At 41.6% G+C, this 20,887-nt stretch overlaps 1 protein-coding gene across 2 annotated transcripts in view; it reads left to right on the forward strand.

Moving 5' to 3' along the window:
• Positions 1-20,887, forward strand: part of PDE11A (phosphodiesterase 11A) — a 304,831-nt gene that overhangs the window by 172,599 nt on the left and 111,345 nt on the right. For both annotated transcript variants that reach the window (XM_004674489.2, XM_004674490.2), the window contains exon 10: positions 1,305-1,355. In XM_004674489.2, the coding sequence (XP_004674546.1) occupies positions 1,305-1,355 (51 nt within the window). The remainder of the gene's footprint in view (positions 1-1,304; positions 1,356-20,887) is intronic.

Raw genomic sequence — 20,887 nt, forward strand, 5'->3', positions numbered from 1 at the left:
GCTTACTATATCATCTAAAAGAGACTTCTATGCCTAATTAGATTTGGGAAATGCTGAGTTTAACAAAATAAAATGTGTTGCTTTTCAGGGCCAAATACTGACTCTATTCTCTGCGGTTGGGAGGTGAAGAGGGATTTAGCCTTCCTCAGATTTAGTGTTTGAGGTTTGGATAGTATGCCAACACTGACTTAAACAAATGAGTGTTTGCTTGTTCCCCATAACTTGAAATCCAGGGCAGACTTTTTTTTTTTTTTTTTTTGGTCTGCTATGAATGAAATGATCATTCATACTCAAGATGATCACCCCACAGGTAACAATTTTGTAAGGCAGATTTTGTTGCCTGACAGCTCTTTTCCAGAGAGGAAGACTAGGAAAAGGAAAGAAGTGGCCGCGACACTCCCACTTACATTGACCAGTGCAGGCCATCTGGCCCCCTGTGTGCCAACGCCAGTCACAGGGAGCCACAACTTTGGCTTTGCATGTCTAAATCCCTGTGTCAATAAGTTATCGTTGGCAGTAAACAGAAAGGTTGGCCTCTTGCCCACTTGACCTGTCATCAGCTTCGGGTTGGCTATAGCTCTGCTTGTTTCTTCATCATTTGGGATCACCGGCTGCAAGAGCAGTCCCTCTTGGGGCCATAGCCTTCCCAACTTGGGGTGAAGATGGAAAAAAGGGAGATAGCAGCTTTCCATGACAGCTCCCGGTCTGCTCAGTAGGGGCATCTGCCACCTTGCCCTACATTCCACTGGCCAAAACAAGTCACAAATTAAGGCTGATGGCAATACAGCAGGGAAATAGGATCTTCTTACAGTAAAGGTCTAAGATGGCTGGACATAACGATATAATCTTTCATATATAATAAAAGTAGGCAGATGGGAAAAGACCACCTCGGAAGCAAGTCGGCAAGTAACCTATGGTGTAGCCAAGAAACTCACACACACTACCTTTTATTTATGTTCCAGGGTATCTTACAGGACAGATATTCACATCATATGGGAATTGTGGTCTCAGCCTCATTGCATTCCATTGACAAAGTAAATTGCTATACAAATTGATGTGAACTGTTTAGCTTTTAATACATACTGTCATTCCAGTCAACATGACAACAGATTCACTGTAACTGCACAGTTCCATTGTCACACACTGGCTATCTATGTCATGGTTTTTGGAAAATTCTTGTTGAACATTAAAATCCCATTATTTAATGTGATGTACATAAACAAAATGTATTTCTTGTAAGCCAGGAGAATTTCAGAAAACAGAGTCATTCAGTTATTGAAGGTCTTCTTTTTCTTCTGACTCAGGTACTATCATACCATGCGACCTGCTCAAAAACTGAAGTTGACAAGTTTAAGGTAAGGAAGGCAACAGTTGCCTTGCAGGTGCATAAAATTAAACTTTACATGGCTTCCTAGTCCTTTGTCACTTGCCACTGTAGAACTGACCCTGCCTGGTGGGTGTTGTAGGAATAGAACAAGGTAACTGTGTGCTTGAATTTTCTGTTTTAAACAGTAAGGAGTCTGATCTACACCTGAGTCAGCCCCTTCATAATAATTTAAATGATGCAGTATGTACTTCTTCCCAATTGTGAAGTGTATATAAAAGCTACATGTACTTTTTAAGCAGGATTAAAAAAAATCAAAATTTAGTGAGAATTAGGATACCTGATGTTTTGATTTCACCTCTTTCTGTTCACTAAATTCTTATGGGTTCTATCTATATCTGTGAAAACAAATGAAGAAATCAAGCATAATAATAGCTAACATTTGACAAGTGCTTATTTTGAACCAGGCATAGTACAAATCATTTGTACCTGTATTAATTCGTTTCATCTGTATATTCTTGCGAGGTACAGACTATTTTACAGATGTCAACAGACATGTTGAGTAGATAGACCAGGGTCAAATGAATATAAAGGATATAGCCAAACAATCTGATCCCAAAATTAGAAGTCTTAACCACCATGCGTCCTTGTCACCCACTGTGGTCTCTTTCTAGCTCTGATGTCTGATGAGTCTATAAATGAGTCTTAGTTCTTTTGCTACCATCTACATAAAGGCAGCACAGGATTCTTGCTCTCTTTATAGAAGAGCAATGGTTAAAACATGGGAATGTGGCCCTCCCCGGTGGTGCAGGAGGTTAAAGCACAGCACTAAGAAGCTAAAACCACTTCAGCATGAGTTCGATCCCCACCCTGGAGGTGACCCACATGGTGTGGCAGACCTGGCCTGCCCGCTGCTCCCCTCAGCAGTGTACTTTGTCAGTCAGCCTGTTCTGCTCCCCACTCTGTCTATGGAGAATCTTCTCACCGCCCCTGCACATCTGGCCTGCCTCCTAGTTCTGTATGCATAAATAAATCTTAAAAACAAAACAAAACAAAACATGGGAATGTAAGGAACCTAATATTCTTCTCTTTTTAAAGTTTTGGTACCTGTCTTTTAAAGTTTTTGAGGGGTGGAGGTTCAGAGAATTATAGGCAGGCTACCATAACCATAAGAAAATTGTTTTCTGTTGCACTGTTTGTAAGTAATAGCAATGGTGGCTTCCAAGATTTCATTGGTACATGGATACACTAGTCTTCCGGGAAAAAAAATGCCAGAGACCTTTGAGAATGGTAATTGAATCAGATCACTAGAGTTCAGTAACACTAATAAAGGAAGGAAACATGATGAATCCAAACTCAAAGTAGGGATGAGGGAGCTACCCAGAAGTACAGCTAGCAGCACATCAGTAGCAGGGATGGAGTGAGCTACTTGGGCTCCATCCAGGTATATGGCTATCTGTTGACTTGGAGAGATATGTAGGGAAAAACCTGCGTGGTGATTCAGATTGGGAAAGACATGGTATCAGTAACATTAAGAGTTGACAACAGAGTTAACAACAGTTAACAAAACAGTAGAAGTCAGGGCCCTTTGTTGTAGAGGCAAGTGTTCATCATACCAACTAGAGAATGAGTACCATGAGGGTTCTTCATACGTCTTCTTCATTATTTTAGTTCTACTGCCTTTTACAGTTCTGGGAACATAGCACTCAAAAAGTACATGTTGATGCATGTATGAATAAATGAATCCCAAAAGTATCAATGTTCTAGAACTCAAATCTTATTCTAGAACTTAAATCATTATTCATTAAGAAAAATTAAAAACCATGCACATATATATTTTATATTATATATGATTTGTATGTGTATTAAAAACATCGACCCTTCAAAAATATCTAAAGTTTTTTAACATTAATAAAGTTCAATGACCTAGAAATCTCATTAATGGAAATAACTTTCTGTAAACATCTTTACTTTTTTACTATTATTAGAATTATTATTATTTCTAAAAGACTGGCAGGGAGCAAGACAACTAGACTCATGATGAAATGAATGTGATGGCAGGAGCTGTTTGATGAGACATGCCCAGAACTATAATAGGCCAGATAGTAGAACCATGGCAGGTCTGTAATAGACCAGAAACCAATAGCTGTCTACTCTCTAAACGTTCTGTGCTATGTTCAGGCTTAATTCATTGCTTAAAATAAGGAAAGCCCTGATGTCTTTGAATTTGCTATGGCATTCCATTTTAGCTCGTAAACATACTAAAAACATGAAGTATTGAAATTTGAGAACACAGGGTTATTCCTTCTTAAATTTATCTAGATTACTAATTTAACTGTCTTACTCCAGATTTTTTTCTGAAAGATACTATTATCTTACTTTATGACTTTTTTCTTGACATATAAAGTAACTAAAATATTATCATAATTGGTAGTTGATGTCTTATAACTGCAGCAAACGCAGTAGGTGTAGTGGGCTTAAAATAATTCTGCATTGAGATGCCTGAGTATTTCCATGCTAAATTCCATGTGCAATAACAGTTTCTTAACATTGTAGCTAAGTAGTAGTAATTGAATACTTTGTCTTTACTGCATATACAAGCTATGCTTACATACAAATAGATGAAATCTTTGCTATAGTACTTTTTTAACTGATGTAGTAAAAATAAAAAAATATTATTATGTGCAGTGATTTGAAATACGGAATCAGAGTTTACTGAGCCTCAACATACTGGGCTGTATTCACTTGGGACCAAGTTAATGATCAATGATTCATAGATTAAGCCAAACTTTGGGAAGAAAATTATTTCATCAACTGGTGCTGAAAAGTCTCTGGAGGTCAAATATATAAACACGTAGGACAGACTCCAGTTGTAGTCTAAGCCGTACCACATCTGAGTTTCAGATATGTCTGGAAAACCAGTGAAATGCTGTCTGTGTATATGAGAGGCCAAGAGACCTTCTGAACAAGAAGTCTTTGTAGTAGAAATTGAGGCCACAGACCTTAGTGTTTGGATGATTCCAAGTTCAGCATGTCCCTTGGATTTGTGCCTTTCTGAAGCCTCAGACAGATTGTGTTCTCACCTGAGAACATGAGTGGACTCAAGAGGAGTCATGGACTTCAGTATGGCTTCAGTGCATTAAATTCCCCCAAAGCACAGGGCTCCCAGAGTGTCAGTAGTACTGAGCAGAAGGCAGCAGTCCAGTGGAAGGAAGCAGCTCTGAGGGAGCCAAGACAGGCACCACTCTACCCTCAAGGACCTAATTGAGGACTTCAAGGTGCTGAGAGGGAACAGAAGCTTCCACTCCCTTCCCTATAGCCTCAGCTCTGTAACCATCCCAAAATGCTGCCTTTAGATAGCTCTGTTACTGGAGACTCTCTAGTTCACCTCAGTCAGTGACCAGCGGACACTGCAAGAATGAATCAATGCAGGTCAAGTGGTCACATTCTCAGGACCAAGAAGGTATACACTGCAGGTTCCAGAAAATAAAATTAGAGTGTGCTACATACCACTAATGGCTCTCTGCTCCCACTTGTACTCTTGCTAGTATGACAGGAAGGAACACAGATTTCAGATACACTCTCTTATTTTCCTACTTCTACCTCTCCATGCACAGGATTGCTTTCCCTGTTTTAGAATGCTATAGGAGAGGGAGAGAGTACTTTTGTTTCTTTTGTCTTATTCTGTTAACCCTATTTCTCCTGCTGGAGACTCCTTGAGGAGAGTGTGGGTAATAAGTGGATGAATGATGGGTAGAGTATGAAAACCTTTCTAAAAATGTGCCTGGATTGCATGGCCAGAATAAATAGATGAAACAGTGTGAATTGCTCCCAAGAATGTCAGGACCTAAGATTATTCTTTGTGGTTCTGGTAATGGCATTTATACTTGGGAAAGTCACTTTTTATAGGGCCTTCTATATGCAAAATGATCACAGAACTTCCTGGAACTAATAAATTAATTTTTTAAAAGTCTTATTCAGGTTATAGTGTTAATAACTCATCCTTTGTGGTTTGGTGGCCTGGTGCATTAAATGAGGAAATCGAAAGGATGGTTATTTCCTCATGAACTTGAAATAAGAAAGATATGCCTAGAAAACTTGCGCCTGTTTATATCTCTCCTTCTCTGTTCTAACAGGAAAAATGTATAAAGACCATGTTGACAATTAGATCTCTTTGAAGATGACTGGTTTAAAAGCTTTTAATAACCTGAAGATGCCAGCTGTGATAACATAAGAAAATGAGTTTAGTACACCAATTATATGCTCCTGTAATTTTATTCACTTTCCTTAGATTCCAATGCATTGGCTAGACCAAACAGTTATCAGTATATATGTCAGTTTACCCACTAAAATCAACTCATGGATGTTCTCATGCTATATTGCCATCTTCTATCATCCCTTCTTTCAATTGCAAACCGCATGGGTTATAGCTGCAATCAGAGATGAACTCGTTTATAGCACAACTTAACTGCCTCGGTAATTAAAGGTCAATAATTCATGTTGGGTGTATAGGTTTGGGCTACCGCTTGCATATTTCAAGTTTTCAATGATAATGCCCAGGTTACAAATTAATATCTGGTAAAGTAAATAAAACAAAGAACTAAATAATAGGCATTCCTGGCCTTTACATATTCAAAATCAGGCTTTCCCTGAGACAGGCTGAGCAATAGGCTTGTACAAGGCTTGCCCCCCCCCCCTTTTTTTTTAACTAATTAGGTTTAAGAAGATACGTTTGATTCACAAAATATTCAGGTGTTGAAGTAAGAACCTTCTGCCCTCAGAATCACCCTAATGGTTTTGCTGGTCGTTATGTCTGTCATCTGCCCTGAGCCAAGGAGCAGAAATTGGCACAAACGGACCCAGAATTGGCACAAACTGACCCAGAATTGGCTGGCTAAGTGCAATTACTGAGATGTCTTTTAGTAGCTGGACCTCTAGAGGGCGCTTCTTATGTTGTGCCGCAAAGCCCCACACGTGTTTGGCCCCTGTCCTGCTCTGCCCTGCCTACTTTACCTCCAAAGCCTTGGAAAAGTTCACTGGTGGCAGCCGCTTCTCACAGAGAAGAAGTACACTATGTTCACACAGTGTGGTAAGCTGATACTTACCCCAACCAGACGCTACCTCTACTGAGGAGGGCAGGGCATCTGTGGCCCAAGCTTAACCTTCTTTAGTCAGAGGGGAGCATCTTCTGCTCCTACCTTGCAAAACAGGCTGAGTACTCCCAAGAGTCACTTCCACAATGAGGGTGGGAGGGTGGGGTTAATTGAGGACCTCAAGGTGCTAAGAGGGATCAGGAGCTTCCTCTCCTTTCCCTATAGCCTCACCTCTGTAACCATCACGAAATGTTGCCTTTAGATAGCTCTGTAACTGGAGACTCTCCAGTTCACCTCAGCTTATTATGCGGTTGTTTCAGAGATGCCCTCACAGCCATCTAAGTAGAATTTGAGTATCCCGTTAGACCTAATCTGTTCTGTTTCCCCCATGCTCCCTAACTCTCGAATTGAGAGGTTGTTTTGACTTAAAATAGTACTTATCCCAAGCTTAATATCCGAGATTTTTTTTCTCATCAGGGAAAGTTATTGAACCTTCAGGAGGAAATTGACTCTGGGGAACAGCTGACTCAGCATCCTAAAGGGCATCTGCTCCTAAGGCAGCAGAGAGAGCCGGGCGGCCTGCCCTGCTTAGGACATGTCCATAAATATACGGGGTGCTTTGTGTTCAAATGTCCGCCTGTTCAGTGGCGTTCTCTTTATGAATTGTGTCTTAATCAAATGCCACACCAGAAAATGGATGGTTGTACTTTGTCACTCTTGAGTGTTAAAAATCCTAGGGAGGAGGATGGTGTGAGGTTAACCAGGGCTGCGAGTCCAGGCTGGCCTCTCCTACCTCTGAACTACGTGGCTCTCAAAGGCCGCCCCCCCAAATACAACCTGTGGTGACCCTGACCTTCCCTCACATCCACTTAAATAGCCATTACTTGCACCTTTCCAGGTCACATTGAATAACTTTCTCTGGGAAGGGGGTGGCAGCTGGGAGGCTTTCGCCGAGGCTCTTGATTCCACATATAACACAACTGAGTTTACTGTGCTTCTTGAGGCCCAGGGAATCTAAGCCTGAGAGAGGGAGAGAATAGGCAGCTCTTTTGTTTTCAGACAAGTGAGTCCTGAAAACAGGCGTGGAGGGTGATGGATGTGTGGTCCAGTGAGAGCCCTGACTGCTGACCAGTGAAGGGACCATTAGAGCCAAAGATGTGAAGGCCTTCCAGAATAGTAGCTCACCTGGGATGGTACCTCTCCCTGTTCTCTCTGGTTTTTCTCCATTTAGCATCTCCTGTCACTCTGGATGTGGAGCTGGGAAAAAGAAGCTGGATCCCTTTTTTCATGATCTGGGTCTGCTTGAGAATCATGTTTGGCTCTTCCTCTGCTCTTCAGTAACCTCAGAAGCTGCAAACCCCTGGGGCTCCCTTTCCAGATGCAGCTCTGGGTATAAGCATGGCCCTCACATCCCAGCCTCACATGCCATCCGCTCCATCTGACTCAGAACGGCTCTCATGCCCTTCAAGTTGCAGTCATCACTAGTGGGATCCTCACCATCCTCATGCAGACACGGGCCCTGAGTGCCCCCAGCTGGGCCTCCGCCTGTCTCCTGGTCTGCTCATAGCCAGCCCATGCCCAGCAGCGTGGCTTCTGGTGGCCCTGGTCTCCTTCTCACAAAACTTAGTATCTGTAAACCTCTGGCTCCCACTGCTTTGTGTTCTCTTCTTGGACATTAAAACTGCTCTGAACTCTAAATTCTGGCTCGCTTTCCAGTGTGTTTCCCCTGCTCCCACTCACCTATCTTTCTGTCTGACCATTCTTTGCCCTTCCCTGGGTTTGTTGCCACCCATGTTCTTATCTCTGGGTATTTAAATCTTTAACAGTCCATCTGACCCTGCTTAGTTGCCCAGCTCTCCTTGAAGTCTTTCAAACTCTCTCTCAGACAAGGACGTCTGCTTCTCTGCTGGTTCATACAGTTTCTTCCTGGCTCGGTAAGTCCTTGCACCTGTCTAGTCACCTGGATAATGCTCCTTGTCTTACTCATTTTTCTAACCCTGTATCATCGAAAGCCATGCCTTATACCTGGCTAACAGAGAAATTTCTACCAAGCAACCAAATTCATGGAACTGTTTGCAATTTTAAAGGCAGAGGAAGTTATGATGAGCAGAATTTTGAAGCAGGAATTTGTGACAATGGAAGCCTCTAAAAACTTAGTCTTAATCCTCATTTTATATTCTCAGTTCTTAGTTTCCTCTAAAGCCTAACCTATGTGAAAATTAAGGGGTTGCTTTGTTCTCTTTGTTTAGGGTATTCTCTCTGGAGTGTACAGTGAGAATAGTATCTCTTCCCTGCTGTGAACAAAAGGCCCTAGCTATTAGTTCTTAGTTGACTCAGCAATTTCTCTAGTTTTAAATATAATTCTTTATGTATGTTCCTAGCACCACCATGCTAAGTTTTAAAAAGTCTTTTCTTGAATCTCAGGATGCCTTTCTAATTCTGTCTTTGTTTGCATGGCCCTGGAATCTATTCCTTCTCCTGTTTTCAAACTCATGTGCTGCTTTGATGGCCCTGCATGTTTTTTCCTCAGTTGGAAATGGGTCCATCCAGAAGCATAACGATGTGCATGAATCATGACTCTGTTGGTCCTAAGGTGCCATGTGAAATCTGCAGTTAGGAGGCAAATGTTGGACCTAAGGGCTCTCTTCAGTCTCAGGAGTCAGCGCTGCCCCGCGTGAAACAGTCTTCTCAGGACAAGGACACAGAAAGACAAGAAGCAACAAACATAAACAGACAAAGCAGCCTCCAGGTCCTCATGGTTCATTTAAAATTTCTAGGTTTTAAGCTTTCTCATCTGCAACACAAAAGCATTTCCAGCTATAAAATGCTATAATTTTATGAGCCTATAAAATCTATCTCTAGGAGGGATGGGAGGGAAAAAAGCACAAAGCAAAATAAAGTTGACAAAACGTCTTGGAGCCCTTATAATTTCTGTATACCCAAAGCTTTAAATTTCAGCTATTTAAGAATGTGGGTGTTTGGACGTGGCTCAGCTTGATTTAATTACATATTATAAGGGATTTCCAAAGCCCATCATGTTATATTACATTTGAAGGGTAATATAATACAGTAATACTCGTGAGGAGAGAAGTAATTATTTTAGGTGAGACAAGAGTCTTAATCTCATTAGTGTAAAAACTATATACTAATGCTACCTATAAATGTTTAAATAATAACTTCTTAAATAATATGACCTCACAGTGTATAAAAACCTTTTCACACTCACTATCTGACTTGAACGTCACAACCTCTTGGTGAGGGCAGGCTTAGCAGATCTTCATCTTACATGTGAAAGAATCAAGCACCAACAAAGAAAATGGGTATATTTGGATTTGAATTTTCCTCCCCCTTTTGTTTTGATCTGTGGGCCATGCTCTTTGGATTTGAATTTTTCTCCCCCTTTTGTTTAGACCTGTGGGCCATGCTCCTCAAGTCACTAAATAGAAAAATGTGAGCAATATTATAGAAATTTATCCTGAAGTCATTTCTTTGATTCATCTATTATTTTTGGAATCTTCATGGCATTTTACATTTGGGAGTCAAAAAAATCATGAATGAAAATGATGTCTGAGAAAAACAGAATTTTGGGCTGAACTTAACATTGACATTTAAAGAGACTTTTCATGGTACTCTTTGAACCCTCAATGTCTATAATGCTATGGGGGTTTTGTTGCTGTTTTGTTGTGCTTCGCGGCTGTTGCTGTCCTCCTGACTTCTTGCCCTGGGGTTTCAGACTGCTTAGAAACTAAGGAAATTGGAAACAGCAAACATTATGGAGATACTGCATCATTCTTAGGTATATGATCCATTATTCTGACATCTGGCCTGTCTTCCTTACAGTCTGATTGGCTATCTAGCTATATAGAATTCTCTCGACATCTGGAAAGCTCAAAGGAAAAAGAGCAGTCCCACTTCATTATCCTGTGCTCTGCAGGCCTGCCAAGTACCTTGTAAGAAAGATAACAAGGCTATGAGATTGTGAACATCAGTTTCATGATAAAGGACTTGTCAAGAGATAAAGTCTTATGTATAAGGCATGAGAACTTATGAACTAGAGACTTTGGGGGGGAAGATATGAAGTGAAGAATGAGACTGGGTTTTTATTTGGGTAATATTTCCTATAGTTATGCATGCTTTTAAGGGACATCATGGATAGTAATCTGCATCTAAAATGTGGTGACTTTAACATAAGGCTCTCCAGGTAAATTTGAAAGGATTGTTGAAAGTTATTATTCTGAATTAACCTGTGAACACTGTCTCCGTGTGTGTGTGTGTGTGTGTGTGTGTGTGTGTGTGTGTATGTGTTTGGGTATGTGTGTGTGCACATGTATACATGTCTTTTCGTTTAAAGGAGAGGTCGAATGACTTGGAGTTTCAACTCTGGCGTTAAAAAAGATCTTATGGTAATTCATTTTCTCCAAAAGAGACAAGCAATGGAAAATCTGAGCAAACAAGATCTGAGATGAAACACTTTGGCCACTGGGTGCCATCCTTGCTCCACGTAAGGATTTGCCGAGCCCCATTTCTAGGAAAATGGTGAAAGCCTGAAAGGTAGTAATTTAAAAGTAATTTCAAGATATAATAATGTTTGTGTGTGCGCATGACCTGGAATATGTTAATGACACAGGCAGTTTATTCATTTGCCAGGGCATAAGCTGGAAGGACTGGGAAATCTCCCTTCTGGTTTAATCTTATCAACAAAGCCTGGGTAAAGCCCTCTCACCGGCTGCACCCGAGTGAGTCAGCCAGTGGGTGGCAGAGAGGCACTATGGAGGGACAGGGTTGTGGAGGTGGTGTGCTAGGCATCTGGAGGTTAGCAGGTCAGCGTGCCATCAATTATTTTTATTACTGTGTGTGTTGCTGCATGCATGCCTCGGGACCTGAACTCAACGGTGTGCTGACGCCCTCTCCCTTCAAATACTCTCCCCTTTCATGACCGGAGCTGCTATGACATTCAAGCACGCCTTTTCCTCCTCTTCCCAGAAACTCTGCAATGTTCATGTAACAGTAACTTGATTTCAGGTGTTTTTGTTTCTCTGGAGTTTCCAAAGACATTATCTTAACAAGGCACCAGAATGTGTGCAGTCAGTGAACACAGTATCTGTGCAGGCCTTTTCTGTCTTTGAATTTGACACTCAGACACATAAAGGCAAGGAATTAAGTTCTGCATTAGAGTAAGAGTAGCTGCAGAGATTGTCTTGTAACAGCTGATGCTTCCAAGGCCTCAAACATTTGGTTGAGGCTAAAAGGGCAGGGTGTGAACAAGTGAGAATTTTAATAAAAATGGAAAATCTGTTACAGCCCATGGTAACAGAAAACTATAAAGTCCTTTCTACATACAAGGCTACAGCGTGGAAGGGCTTCAAGCTCAAAATAGGTTTCACTGGCAGCTGCCAGGTTGGGGGTCTCACAGCTGCCCGGGAAGGTGCAGGGCCTACAGGTGTTCCTTTTAGGTTCTGTAATCAGATCCACATTCCTGGGAACGAGAACGTGTGAGAGAGAACTTACAAAAAGGCAGGGCTTTTTTAATCAACTCCGGGGTAGCAGGCTTAAGTACGAGTTTGTTGTTAAGTGTCTACAGGTGGCTGGACTTTAAAATACATTTTCTTGGCTTCCTGTGGGATAACACGATACCAGTCGTCACATGCTTTTGACTATTGCTGGTCACTAAGAGCAGTATGTTGTAGCTGGATATACATACGCGATTCTTACTGCTTAGAAGTGCTTCGTAGCTCTTATTCATTGACTGTTAATGCAAGCTGTTAAAGGATGCGCCAGTACAGAGCTATGACTGTGCTATGACTCGGGCAAGTTGTGGGGGTCACCGATTGCCAACCCCGCGGCCTGGAAGTCCACGGTAGATGTCCCTTCCTGGACTCTCCTGCCTGTATGTGCTCTGTCATGACTCCTTGCAAAATAACCACATCGTGAACACTTTACCATGCGTCAGGCCCACTTTCTGTGTCTTACTGGTATTAATTCACTTAATTCTCATGAAACTGCAACTAATATTTATCTTATGCATGATGAAACTGAAGCACAGAGAGAAATACCTATTTCATTATAGAGTATAAAATCAAGGTGTGAAAATGTGAGTAGGCTTGCTGAATGTGTAATAATCCCTTGTGAAATGACATGGACAGCATCTTTTTCTTTCGGGGTCTCCCCATCCTAGTGGGTTGATCCTACTCTGGTGACCTGATTCTCAGTCCTTCTGTGATCATGCTTAGATCTGATCTCTCCAACTGAGATCAGATTTCACCAAGCTGTGCTCAGGGTATTTCTGCTTGCTTTTTGTGTGTTTTGGGGGTGACAGAGTTTTAAGGGCAGTGCAGCCCCAGTGTTTGAGCAGGTGTGCATTCTCAGCAGTTAACATCCTGGAATATCAACTTCGAGCAATTTTTCTCCTGAAGGTAAATCCCACACAGTGCTGCTGGATGACTCCATTGTTCTCTGTGATGGATTCATTTTCCTAACATACAATTATCGCAGGCTTTTGGAAAGACAGAGGCATTCTGGGAAAACCAAACCTCATGGTGATTTCTGTGGGAACAGGTGGCCCCTCTCACAATTGGCTTTAAACTTGTCAAACAACTCCATGAAACACTACATTGGGATTTTATGGAAGAACACTTAGTACTCTTCCCCTCACCACCAACTTGAAAGCCTTAGAATTCAGAAATAAAAGAGGCGAGAGTATTGTTCCAATGAAAAATCACAGAACTGCCCACCCTTTAAAATCATGGAGAACTTTATGCTTGTGCCTGAAATATCTTCCAAGCCATCAGTGAGCTCCTTGAAAATAGCTTTCCTCTGCCTCTCTGGGGAGTTATGTGAGAGAGCAAGGGCTGATTATTTAGATAACCTCCTTAAAAACAAAATGTCCAAGTGTTCTATTGTTAGGAATGTCTCCGTCTGCACTGGGCCGTGATCAGCTCTCTGTTCAAATGGCTCCTTCTCCCCCTGCAGAGTGATTCATTCATGAGGCAGCGGAGAGAGCGGGACGCAAGTCCCAGATGTAAAATCTCCTTCCTTCTTCATAGAGACCTAAGCTCAGAGTTCCTCCCAGAAAGGGTTACAAGTGGGGATACGGTGCCCACCAGCAGGTTAGCCTACCCCGTGGAGTGTGCCCCTGAAAAACACACGGTGGCTGGCAGAGTCCCCAGGCCACCAGAAGCTGACTGCCTGTTACCACAGCAAGCATTTGTTGGCACCCAGGGTCAATTCTTGCAGAGGCAGCCAGCCTATTGCAGCATTACCCGGCAGGTGTGTTCACCGTGGCCTGGCTTCCTCACGTATCTCATCTCTCAGAAAGAGCCATTCCCAAGTTCCAGTTTGGAAAATTTCAGGGACATTTTCTTATTGGTCCAGGCTGAACCAATCAACTGTGCCAAGGGCAGGGTCATAGAAGAATATGTGCTTTTCTAAGTGGAAACAAGGTTGGGGTGAGAGAAGGCTGGTTTCCTCTAGAAAGAAGAGTACTAGGCAAACAGGATGTCGGCTGCCCTTCGTGGGGGCTGCACTTACATTCAGCTTTCAGAGAGCAGCTTTTACCTGTCAAGCCTGCCCGTGCCCTTTCTCATGGAAGCACAGGAGAGATGTTCATGATGGCCCCTTCATAATTTGCAGATGCTGGACAATAACACCGGTTATCTGTGTGCTGAATTAATTTCCCAGGTGATTTGTTTAGATTGCGTTATTGAAAAGAATGTGTATCATGTCCCTCAAGTATGTTCATTTCCATAGCTAACCCCTCTGATGGTCACTGTTTTGGCTCTCAGATCTCACCAAAATATTATAAGGCAAATAAATATAACTTCCAGGGATGTGCCGATTAAATTAGCCCAGCGAGATCATTGTTAAGAGCTACCTTGTCAGGCTATAACATAGCAGCATCTTTCTAATATTGTACTTGAACCTTGGTGGCTGAGATATATAACCAGAGAACCCTTTTTCAGCTGGATCAACCAATAACGCACAGATTCCTCTGAAGTAGTCATTTCTTCTGAATTAATTAAGACCTAACTGGAGAATTGAACAAATCAAATAAGCCAAATGTCCCTCTACCCCATGTTTGAAACTCACAGTGAAATAGCTCAATTCCTAATCTACTGCCTGGCCTCATTAGAATTCAATTAGTAGAAGGACATTCTTTCCTAGAGGCTCTTTGGCAGATTTGTGTATGAACAGTTAACCCCGGTGTTAGCAAAAGCAGTTACTTGTGTCCAAACAGCTCTCTGGCTGCAGAGAGAATCCTGAAGCTGTTTAAACAAGACTCTGCTTTATCCTCCCACCAGGATGCAAATATTTTAAGTGGACAGAGTGAGATAAGATGCAGCAAGTGCTGCCCTGACACTGACCACATCCTGTGGCTGCAGATTTGGGGACCTGAAGGTCAGGGGAGAAAGGGGGAAGTGGGGGCAGTGGAGACAAGGAGACAAAGAAAATGTTATCACACCTGCTTGCCATTATTTAACATTATTTTCTGGAATAAATAAGTTTAGACTTTAAGCTGTATCAATGCCTACAGATACAAGCTGTAGAAAACGTGGACAAGTAGAACTGCTCATCAGACCATAGAAAACAAGTATTTGAGGATAAGGCAACCTTGAGGTTTTTTTTTTTTTTCTTCCTGCACTATTCCTCTAACTGTTCTTCAGACGCTTAAATGTAGACTCAGGGTGATTTATTTTTCTTCTAACAGGGTATGTTATAGTTGTCACTCAGCCTTGAAATAGTTTTCCTCTCCAGTGGAACATCAGGCCAGTCATATATTTGCATAGCTATTCCCACCTGTCACTCTTCTGCCAACCTAAAACGTCAGCATCTCACAGATCGCCCATCCAGCCAATGGCGGGTTTGTAAGCTGCTGCATTTATGGGACATGTTTTCAAAATATTTGCAGTCACCCAGCAACAGGAAAAGGTATTTTATTGGCTCTCTTGCTGTCAGCCAGAAAGGAGGACAGTGTAGATTGGCTTCAGCTATGAAGATCAAGATGAGGCACTGGAAAAAGCAGAGGCAAGACGTTCGGACACAGGAACTCCTGGGTGGCACATACAGTGTTTAAGCAGTTCCATATAAAACACAAGATTCCTTCTCTCCAGATGAAAGTCAGATGTTCAAGAATGATTCCGGGCCCATGCCTGTCTTCTCTGCAGTGTGGTAGGATGCCTAAAGATGCGATCCTGTCCCAACCTTATCTACCTTACCTGCTTGATTAAAGGAAATGCTGCTAAGTAGGGGCCTTGTGGGAAGCAAATTAGGACTTTGGGTGTGGAAACAAGCCTCCCCCTGCTAAAGGTGGGACTTCAAGCATCCGAGGATATTTTAAATGTAAAGTAAATCCTATAAGTTACTTAATTGATATCTGACTTTGTGAATGAGCTTGCCCTCAGGCTGATCCCACCTCCACTAAAAGCCAAGAAACAAGGCAAGTTTACCCAGACACTGGTGCTAGGGCCACCATCTTTGCTAATTTCTCCTTCAGGTGGTCCCGGTTAATCCATAGAGGAAAGCAAGGTGGCCTTCTTTCTGTTTTTACTCTCTCCTTGTTAATGCAGGGAAGAAAATTAATGGTTACTGAGTGTAAGTGTGAAATCAAAACAATGAAGGAATGCTTTGGAAAGAATGTGCTGTAAAGCAGACAAGGAAATCATAAATTCTTCAACTCATGACACCCACCCTTGTGGAGGAACTGGCCTCGGTCACTTCAAATTTTATGATGGGAGGACACCCACTATCAATAATTAAAAATAAGCTAAATGCTTCAATGTCAGGAGCCCATAGATATCTTGGCATAGGTTTAAGGACTTAAGCCTCACACAGGGCAAGCAGTTTGATGGTACGAGCCCGCTTGTTGTAAACTCCTCCCTGAGGATTCACCCAAGAGACTGAAAGGCAGCAATGAGGGGAGGTGCTGTCTGCTTTTCCAGAGAGTTTGTTGGGTTAGAAGTTAACTAGTTAATCGTAATTCTGATGAACAAAGGGCAGTGTTAACTGTAGGCCTAGTACTACCTCATGCATGTTAATGCTGTAGCTAACGTTAATAAATTAGTGTGCCTCATTTCTGTATCTTTCTAATGGGTCTAAAAAATGATAGCCAAATTTGCCTTCAGTAGACTCCAAGTTACTGAAAATTGTAGTGTTTCCAGTGCCTAATATCATGTCCAGCACATGATAGGTGCTCAATAAATACGTGTTGAGTGACTAAGCAGTAAATGGATGACTGAATTAATGTATCAATAAGTGACACTAAAGTTATGAATCTGATTTTTACAGATGACAAGATTATGGAGCATTTTGATCTAGGTTTAAATATTTGGATACTTACATGTGATGGAAGCTAAACTGAGGAGCAGAACAGTGAAGAGAAAATGCTTATGAGATTCAGATACCATTTGGATACAGCATAAACTGAGAGTCAAAATGCAGGAAGGATGAAAAACTTAGAACTTTCCTGAGCTCTAAGCATATCATGGAGTTCAGGCTGCTGTGTTAGCCTGTTTCTCCTGGTGGCCTGCAGAGGCAGGGGTTCAGTTCACCAAGTCTTGTGTTAGCTACACCATCACCAGGCCTGGGTTCAAGTCCCACCCTCCTCCACATTTCCTAGCCCATGTTTTCCCCCATTTGATCCCTCCTTTTCACAGTCAGAAAGACAGGACGATAGGAACCACCAACCACATGGGATTGTGTAAGGATTCAATGGGAGGACTATATGAAAAGAACCTGAATTTATCCTGGCACACTGTAGGTGCCCAACAGATATTAAATGCCTTTTCTCTATTTACTATACCCTTAAATGAAAATGATGGAAAATTCCATTTGTTTAGCAGATTTTGAATTATCCAGTTTTTCTCTCTGGTTTTGTTCAATCCATAAATGGTGTTTCCTTATATAAGGAGGGGGAAAAAATGAAGTTTTTATTCTGGTAGATCTCTAGTCAGTCTCAGAGATGGGGACTAGAAATATGTAATCAAACAAGACTTTTCAAGCCTCCAACTACCACACCAATAACCTGGTTGCATTTCCCAGGTAAGTTGCATTAATGATGGACATTTAGGGACTTCTGTTACCTACTGGTTCAAGTGGGAGAAGGCTACCATAAGTTGTAGAGAAGCTCTTGAAAGGGTTACTTACAGGGGAGGTTACGCTCTGCTTTTTGTGAAGAACAATTACTCACTTTCATAAAGTCATGATATTAGCAGGTTTGGGCAGTGTAGGCAGCCTCATCCCTCCCACTGACATGCCAACTACCAAGGAGAAGGAAGCTTGCTAGGAAGTGAGTGGAAAACAGCGAGTCAGTGTGTCAGGTAACACTTCAGGATCAGCTCGTGATCACATCTGACCCCACATCTGGGGTCATCTGGGCCTCACATCTTCGACCACAGTTTTTCCAAAGCTCTTTTGCTTCTGGAACAGGGAACCCTAGTCTGAGCCTAGGCTGGCCTGGGTTACAGCCTTCAAAGGCAAGGCACAGAGAGTCCTGAGAGGGACGAGGGGTGACCTCTGCCAGGGACCGTGTCCTGTCATCTGAAATGCTGCAAGACCTCCAGATCCTGGCGTTGCTACTTCTGAGCACAAATCTTTAATTATTTTGCTCATCATTAAATAATTGCTGCAGTAAAGACTTATCTCAGGAATTTCCAAAGAGCAAGCCACTTTAATTACAGTAATGCATATTTCAAAGCTGCCCCACTTTTATAGTCAATATTTCTACCCTGAGAAGAAAATGTGTTGCTGTTTGGAGTTGTAAATTGGCTCAAAGAAGGGGCCTCCTAAAGATTCATACACCTTAGAACCCAGAGACACTCAAGAGTGGGTCCTTACCTACAGCCAAGGACCTCAGGAAAGGTTGGAAATCAAATGGAACTGGCAGTGATAGTGAGCTTGAGCATGTGCAGGAATTAACGATGTACTAACTATCTAACTGCCTAAAGTAAAAATGGGTAGTAGTGATTTGTATTTTACTTGCAGAGATGGCAAGGTTTCTGAGGTGCAGCCGAGGTTATGTACCGTTATTTATGAAATCTAAACCCCAGCTTCAGGATCAGAGAAGGGGCTCTGGAAGCCTGCATCTTCCCTTCTGCCTGGGAATATCTGGCTTATTCCCTTCCAGCCACCTCATCTGTTTTTCCATTCACATTTGGTGATGGTATAACAATCAGCAATGTCTATATCACAGTAAAATCGTGCCTGTTGCCATTGAACCCAAGGCTTCAGAGTTATTCAAGTGAGGAACAGAGAAAATAATAGTAATGACAGTGACCACTAGTGTAACTGTCATTTGTTGGGCATATACTCTGTGCCAGGCACCGTTCATAATTTAATCTTTCTAATGACTCTCTAAGATTAACATCTTGATCTGGTGAGGAGCTATAGCTAGTAGAAGTAAAATAACTTGCTCAAATCATTATGAATTTTACCTACTGTCTATAAATGCTCTTTGCTGTGAGCGCTGCTCTTAAATGTACGGTGCGCTTTGTTCCGTTACTTAAGGGGGATGACTGAGGAGAGAAAGTTACACCCCTGTAACTTCATATGTGAACTATTTCCACAATCTCTGAATATTGTAACACCATTTTTATATTTAAAAGAATGCTTGGCATCGTATAGTTGTGGTACTAACTTGCAAAATGATTTATGGGATTTAAAATAGCACATTAGTAGATGTGTGCATGTTTATGTACCTATAGGCACACACATGTGCCAGCTTCTAGGTCATCCAGTGAGCAGCCTTTGATGTTTTTATTATGGGAAGATGACTTTCCAGACCCATCTCTGCAGCACATTAACTCCCAGCTCTTCAGGGGAGTGGAATACAGGATTGGCTTTTTCTGACCACGTTCTTTTAAGGGACCCCTTCATGATACAGTCATTGATAAGGAGGTTGTCTGGAGGAAGGACCACCATCTGTAGCCATTGTAAACAACAAAACTATCTTCTTAATCCCACAATCACTACCCAGAAAGAATAATTTTGGCACATAAGATATGAATCTAATGCTTGGTGAACTCTGGATGGAAAGCATGGAAAAAGTACAATAACAAAAACAACAGAAGGGCAGTTAAAAGAGAAAGCCCTATATCTCCCAGCAAAAATAATGGTCGATGGTTACTAAAATATATTGTGTCTGATGGGAAAGTGGTCCACTCGGGCCTACACATGCAATAGCGTACGCTGTATTTGACTCAAAGAAAATAGCTTTTGGCATTTATCCACATTATTTTTCACCACCTAATTCTAAAAAAGAAAATATCTAGTTCTAGCAAAAAGCTATTTCGATATTTTATTTTTATTCCCCAGAGAACAGCTTCCAATGCCAAAGAATAATTTTATCCATATAAATAACCTACCTCCAGGTGTTTTATATCATATTCAATGACAAACTATGAAATGTAACATTTTTGCTTTGACAGCCTATGAAATTCATCATCTATTTTCATAGATCTTTCATTCAGAAAAAGATTTGATTTTTAAGGATTTATGGCCCGATCAGAAATATTTGAATAAAAGATTTGCAGGTTTTAAAATCAATATCAGGATTTACTAGTAAAAACCTAGAGTCAGTGGGTAAAATGTTATTGTAATCATTTATCCTTTGTGACCTTTAAAAGGATAAAAACATAACTACTGTCTCGTGCCCATGGTTTATATCCAGTAGCAGTAGATGAGAGCAATAGGCTTTTTTGTTCACCCTGCAGTTGTGGCTCTTCCAAGAATTACCACACGCTGCTGCAGGGCGGCTGGGCACCACGCAGTCTCTGTGTTTAATATGACAGGAATAGGCCAGACAGAAAGGGGGCTTTATTTAGCGGGTGTGTTTATGAGAGTCATGGAACAATGAGCAATGTACCTTGATTCATTTTCAGAATATAAATATCCAACCAGCCCATTCTCTTGCTCAGATAGTTTTGTGGGCACATCCCTAAAATGGGCTCAATCTGAAATGTCCACGTAACTGAATCATCTTTGTGAAAGCAAATTAATTCCTCTCAGTAATTAGTTTCCAGAATATCCTCTCAGATAAATTATGTCATTTATTAGTTTCATCAGAAATGTTTCCATGTGTTGAAATGTTCTTGATATAAAAGTCAGAATATAATCTTGTGTTCAGTATGTCATCTAAAATGCATCAACCTCAAAGCAAAACTATAAACACTATTGACTAGAGTCCAGTCTCAGAGGTTGAGCAGAGCACCCTTAAATGAGCAGAGCAAATTCTGCCTCAAATTCAAAGGAGGCATGGCAGGGCCAGCAGGCTCTAGTAAAGAGATCCCTGAACTAGGAATCAGGGATATAATCCTGGCTCCAGACCAGCAGGCACTCTGCTGTCATCTGCACTAAGTTATTCCACCTCTCTGTCATTAAATTAGAAGATACCAGCCTTCTATCATTCTTGACTATTCCAGTGCTAGTCACCACCTTACAGACTCCAGATACTTCTGTCTTCAGAAACTAATGCTTGTGG

This window comes from Condylura cristata, unplaced genomic scaffold (assembly GCF_000260355.1).
Source record: "Condylura cristata isolate star-nosed mole 26May11 unplaced genomic scaffold, ConCri1.0 scaffold00002, whole genome shotgun sequence".
Lineage (NCBI taxonomy): Eukaryota > Metazoa > Chordata > Mammalia > Eulipotyphla > Talpidae > Condylura > Condylura cristata.